The 6,000-nt window shown below is 41.7% G+C and overlaps 1 protein-coding gene across 1 annotated transcript in view; it reads right to left on the bottom strand.

The window, feature by feature from the left end:
- Positions 1 to 264: 264 nt before the first annotated feature.
- LOC128661237 (verrucotoxin subunit beta-like) overlaps positions 265 to 6,000 on the bottom strand; it is a 232,103-nt gene continuing 226,367 nt past the window's right edge. The window contains exon 5 of the mRNA XM_053715516.1: positions 265 to 299. Within this exon, the coding sequence (XP_053571491.1) occupies positions 265 to 299 (35 nt within the window). The remainder of the gene's footprint in view (positions 300 to 6,000) is intronic.

Below are 6,000 nucleotides of genomic sequence, written 5' to 3'. Positions count from 1 at the left end.
CCATATGGCATGGGATGATTAGTGTTCTCGTGATGTTGTGTAGATAAATTCTAATGTGATAGTTTCCAAATATGAGAAGCAGAAAACAAAAAATTAAATCCTGAAAATTACGAAAATGTGAAATAAAAACGTAAAAATCAAAATAAAAAATATATCCAAAGAAAAATAAAGTGTTAAAAAACTGTGAATCAAATAGAACAAAAATGTGATCACTCCTAAATGAAAATATATGCAAAAAAATTGATGGGGAAGATCCAGGATTAGTCAAAGCTTCCCAATGTAAACTTTATCCTTAAAACCTGTGAACAAAGAAAATACAATAGTGGAATATTGCTATAAATTGTGCAAAATATCAGATCTAGGCTTACCATATATGTCAACGCGTTTCGGTCTTGCAATAGGCCTATATCAAGACTAAAGTATGGTGTATGATGTTAGCCTTATTTATTCTGTTTGCTATTCAATCATTTGGCTCTTATTTTGACGCCAAAAAACATTTGGCATATGATAATGACCAAATTTAATGCAACAAACGTGTATACTATTGGCCGGAAGTGATGCCATCCTTATCTTGTTACTTCTGGTTTCTTACAGTGCCTAATGATTAATTATATATTTTTATTTTTTAGATTAAACCTAAATCATTAGGTCTCATATTGTAAAGGGATTACTTACTATATTGTGACCTTAAATAAATCTGGTAATACTCGATATCAAAACCTACGTTTTAGCACGTGTGTCGAACAACCGGAAGTGGCGTGTGCCAATGAACGTCACTTCCGGTATCGGAATGAAGCATATTATACTTAACAATAAGCTGAGAGTTATTGATCCCTCTATATCTCGTGGTGTAAGATGTGGTCCCTCTGTATCAACCATATGGGATGGTCAAATGTCGCTACTTACGAGTGTAGCGTGATTGTGACGGACAACCGGAAGTGCCGGAATGGTAAATAAACATCACTTTCAGTGTCTATTCCAATTTTTATATGCTCTTGGAATTATATATTGAACGAAAAAATTTATTCCAACTCGATGGATTAGTACAAGCAGGAAGAGTAAGTTCAGTTCCCAAGTCCTGCTAGGAAACATTAGCCTGTTATGCAACATAAATACTAACAGCATATAAAGAGACGGACATATATCTGATAATCACTGTACAATACATTAGTTATGGAATGTGCTTAAAATAAAAGTTATATAATAAATATATACATAAATAAAACCAAAAGGTATTATGTAAATGCTGACATAAGTAAAATATCAATAAAACATAAGACATCAATAAGAGTGTTAAAAATATATCTAGACTAGACAATAGACAGACAGAACTGCTAAAGCATCCACTACCTCTGCTTGAGGATCGATTAAGATTTAAGATCCGTATTTCAGAAGTTTGAAGTTGAGACGCAATGCCAGAAGAACTATTTCTGGAGATCCCCACTGAAGAACAATCTGATTGAAAACCTCCTGATTCAGAGACCATTTCCCAGAGTAAAGAACCTGCTGACTCAGTGTGCTTCCCATTTCTCCACCCCTGGAATGTGAAATGCTGAAATTTGGCTTTGTTGAATCTCCATCCATGACAGAAGGCAAGTCACCTCTTTCATTGGTAGAGAAATGGGAGTCCCTCCTTGATGGTTTATATACACCACTTCCGCAATGTTGTCTAATTGAAATCAAATAGAATGGACGGTATCCAGTTTGGGCCACACACCAGAAGGGCACTGAAGATGGCTCTGAGCTTCAGGATGTTTATGGGTAGGGACACTTCTTTAAGGTACCAAACTCTGAGCTCTCTGAATGCCCCAAACAGCTCCCCAACCCAACAGGCTTGCATCCGTAGTTATCTCCCAGGATGGGCGAAGGAAAATCATTCCCAGAATGGTAGACTCAGGAGAAATCCACCAAGATAGGGAGTCCCTGGAAGGTTCAGACTTGTTTAAGGAAGGGTTTCTCTGAGATTTGTTTTGACGAAAGGGCTGAAAACGACCAAATGTCCTCCTCTTTTGCCGAGCCCTTTCAACCATAAACAAAAAAATTATGGAATCCAAACCTGCACCAAATTAGATCTTAACGTTAAAGGATAAAGTGAGTGATCTAGACCTGGAAACCATATCTGCTTACCATGACTTCAGCCAAAGGGTCCCTCTTGCTAACACCCCCAGACTAGTGTTCTTAGCGTTGATGTATACAATGTGGATAATTGCAGTACAATGAATGAGTTGGCTGTCTAGAGAGCCTGGATATGATCCTGAAATTCTTCTAAGGGAGACTCTACGGTAATCAACTCAGATAACTAATCACATCTTAAAGCTGCAGCACCTGACACAACAGCAATGTTCAATGCTGCTTGGAAAAGAAGAACTCCTTGCAGAAAGGCCTTCCTGACATATCCTTCCAGTTTCCTATCCATTGGATCTTTAAAGGAAGTGCTATCCACTAGAGGAATGGTGGTTCTCTTAGTTAGGGTAGAAATAGCTCCATCTACCTTAGGAATGGTGTTCCACAACTCAGAGTGTGTATCAGGAAGAGGGAATAACTTCTTAAAGGAAGAAGAAGCTTGAGAACGGTATCCCAGGCTTCTCCCATTCCTTAGAAATAAATTCAACCACCAAAGAAGGGACTGGGAAAACTTTCGGAGTCCGGGCTTTTGGTTTAAACATTTCTATACTAGTTTATCCTTAGCCGGTTTAGATTCCATTACACCAAAAGTTCTTAGAACTTCCTTAAGTAAATACCTTAAATGTTCCATCTAGAATCTAGAAGTAACAGCCTCATGCACCTTGTCAGACTCTCTAGGTTAATCAGAGGATGAAAGTTCACCCTTTGTACTAGACAAGGTTTTATCATCATCAGAAGCTTGCAACTGTCTAGAAGAAACCATTAACAGAATCACTGGTTCTAGATTCAGAGGACGAGTGTTTAAATTTCCTCTTGTGCTTACAGATTGCAACTGAGAAGTGAAATGTGGGGGCAAGGAAGTCATGCCTGATATATAGGGTTAGGCATGCATATAGTATTATTCTGTGAGATAGGACTCATCATTTAAAATGTTGGAGTAAAGCAGTGGAGCATACTGCAGTATCCTGAGTACTAGGACCCGTCGCCTGAGGGTGAGGAATCAGGAAAGGGGATACTGCAGTATTGCGAGTGCTAGGGCTCACAGAGTGAGACTGGAGAACAGAAGTTAAGCACAAACTGCATAGCTGTGCCGGTTGACACACAAAGTTCAACTTGCAGAGAAGGCTTTTATTTGCATCAAAAATCATCTCTGATGGTTCCCCTTCAGTCAAAAAAGTATCCTGATCAACAGAACCAGGTTGATCCATTTCACCCCAGTTACTCACTGCCAAGAAAATAGAGACAATCAAGACCCCACTAGGGACAAAAGTTGCACGCAAAATAAAAGTTTAATGTGTCTGATTACCAGTAAAAAACTACCTGGCATCACTCCGAAAGCTCTGGTTAAAGAGTCTCTTACACCCTCCTAGAGAAACGACAGGATGTTTTCAATATCATTTGTATGACAATGACACCCAAATCGAGCTCTCTGCACCAGACCTATCTCCTTCCTTGCTTACCAGTGTCACTAATTGTCTTTCTCATATCTCTTCCTGAATGTCCTCTTACTACCCTTAAGCTAAATCTCTCCAAAACGGAGCTCCTTATTTTCTCCCCTTCTTCCAAAATCTCCACCCCCATTTTCCTATAACAGTCGATAACTCTATCATTACCCCTACCCCGCATGCCCAATGTTTTGGTGTCACACTTGACTCAGATCTTTCTTTCACTTCTCACATTCAGTCCTTGGCCAAATCATGCTGCTTCCACCTTAAAAAACATCTCTAAAATTAGGCATTTCCTTACACAAGACACAAATAAGATTTTAATCCACTCTCTCATCCTTTCCCGCCTTGACTACTGCAACTCCATCCTCTCTGTTCTCCTTAGCTGCCGTCTAGCTCCTTTACAATCCATAGTGAATGCCTCTGCCAGGCTCATCTTCCTTACACATCACTCTTCATCTGCTGCACCTCTCTGCCAATCCCTTCACTGGCTTCCTCTTGCCTCCAGGTTTAAACACAAAATTCTCACTCTGACATACAAGGCCCTCAACTTCACTGCTAACCCCTATATCTCAGACCTTGTCTCCAAATACTCTCCCTCTTGTCCCCTTCATTCTTCTCACAATTTCCTATTCTTTTGCCATCTCCTCACCATCTACAGGACTTCTCCAGACTGGCTCCCATCTTATGGAACTCTGTTCTTCATTCCACAAGACTCCCCCTAGTTTAAAAAAGCTTCAAGTGCTCCCTAAAGACTCTACTGTTCAGGGATGCATATAACCTACACTAACCTTTGCTAACCCCAGTTCCTCTCCTCCTTTGCTATCCCCTTGAACCCTCTTAGTTTCTAAGCCTATAGTCACCTTCATAATAGCTGACTACAACAGTGAAACTTTCGGCAGGGCCCTCTACCCATTTGATCCCTATAAATGTTATCTTGTATACAGCCTATGTTTATAGCGCTGCAGAATCTGTTGGTGCTCTACAAAAAACTAATAATAATAATAATAATGTTCCAGCATGAGCTCTGTGTGTTAACTAAATACTGAGTTCTAGCTGTACTGAGCGCAGGAGGAAGAGGCGGAGCGCTCGCCAAGCTTGTCTCACGGCAGATTGTTCACCCTCAAAATGCCACGTGTGTGTTGACCGTTACTCACAGTGCCAAAAATGCACTGACGCATAATCTGTCTGAAGAGCATTGGTATAATTTGCATACCAGAGAAAAGACTGTGATGTGCTTAGGGGCCATTCCATGACAGGGAATAAAAGTAATAAGTTAGTGGTTTCTGTATACACCACACAAGTGTTCAATCTCACACACTGGGGGGTAGTTATCATCATGTCAACTTTCCTGCCTTCGCCGGCCCAATATGCCCGCCTAAGCTCGCCTACCTTCGCCGCCGCGGACCTGAAAAAATACGCCTAAGTTATCAAATAAAGCTGTCAAAAACCTGCGGGGCGATGAGCAGCGGACTGTGATAGTTATCACCCATCCGATCTCGCTGCTCTTCGGCTTTTTCCCAGCTTTATTGCTAGCCTGTCACTAAGCACTCACACTAAACTACACTGTTCTACCCCCTATACCGGCGCCCCCGGAGCCCCCCGCAACTAAATAAAGTTACTAACCCCTAAACCGCCACTCCTAGACCCCGCCGCAAGTCTTATAAATGTATTAACCCCTAAACCGCCGTTCCTAGACCCGCCGCAAGTCTTATAAATGTATTAACCCCTAAACCGCCGCTCCCGGACACCGCTGCCACCTACATTATACCTAGTAACCCCTATCCTGCCCCCCCTATACCGCCGCCCTGGAGGCGGCGGATCCCATAGGAATCAATGGGAGTCTGACCATAGCGAAAGTACAAGTTCGCTGCTGCCAGACATCCCATTGATTTCTATGGGAGCTGTCTACACCTAACACCCTAACATGTACCCCGAGTCTAAACACCTCTAATCTGTCCCCCCCTACACCGCCGCAACTAAATAAAATGATTAACCCCTAAACCGCCGCTCACGGAGCCCACCGCAAGCTACTCTATACATATTAACCCCTAAACCGCCGCTCCCGGAGCCCACCGCCACCTACATGATACCTAGTAACCCCTTATCCTGCCCCCCTATAATAAAGTTATTAACCCCTATCCTGCTGATCCCGCACCTCGCCGCAAATAAATAAATAGTTTAACCCCTAAACTGCCGCTCCCTGAACCCGCCGCAACCTATATTAAATTTATTAACCCCTATCCTGCCCCCCCTACACCGTCGCCACCTATAATAAATTTATTAACCCCTATCCTGCCCCCCAGTACACCGCCGCCACTGTAATAAAATAATTAACCCCTAAACCTAAGTCTAACACTAACCCTAACACCCCCCTAACTTAAATATTAATTAAATAAATCTAAATAATATTTCTATTATTAACTAAGTT

Source organism: Bombina bombina, chromosome 5, assembly GCF_027579735.1.
Source record: "Bombina bombina isolate aBomBom1 chromosome 5, aBomBom1.pri, whole genome shotgun sequence".
NCBI lineage: Eukaryota > Metazoa > Chordata > Amphibia > Anura > Bombinatoridae > Bombina > Bombina bombina.
The sequence above is the reverse complement of the archived record's forward strand: the minus strand, read 5'-3'. Positions and strand labels throughout refer to the sequence as shown.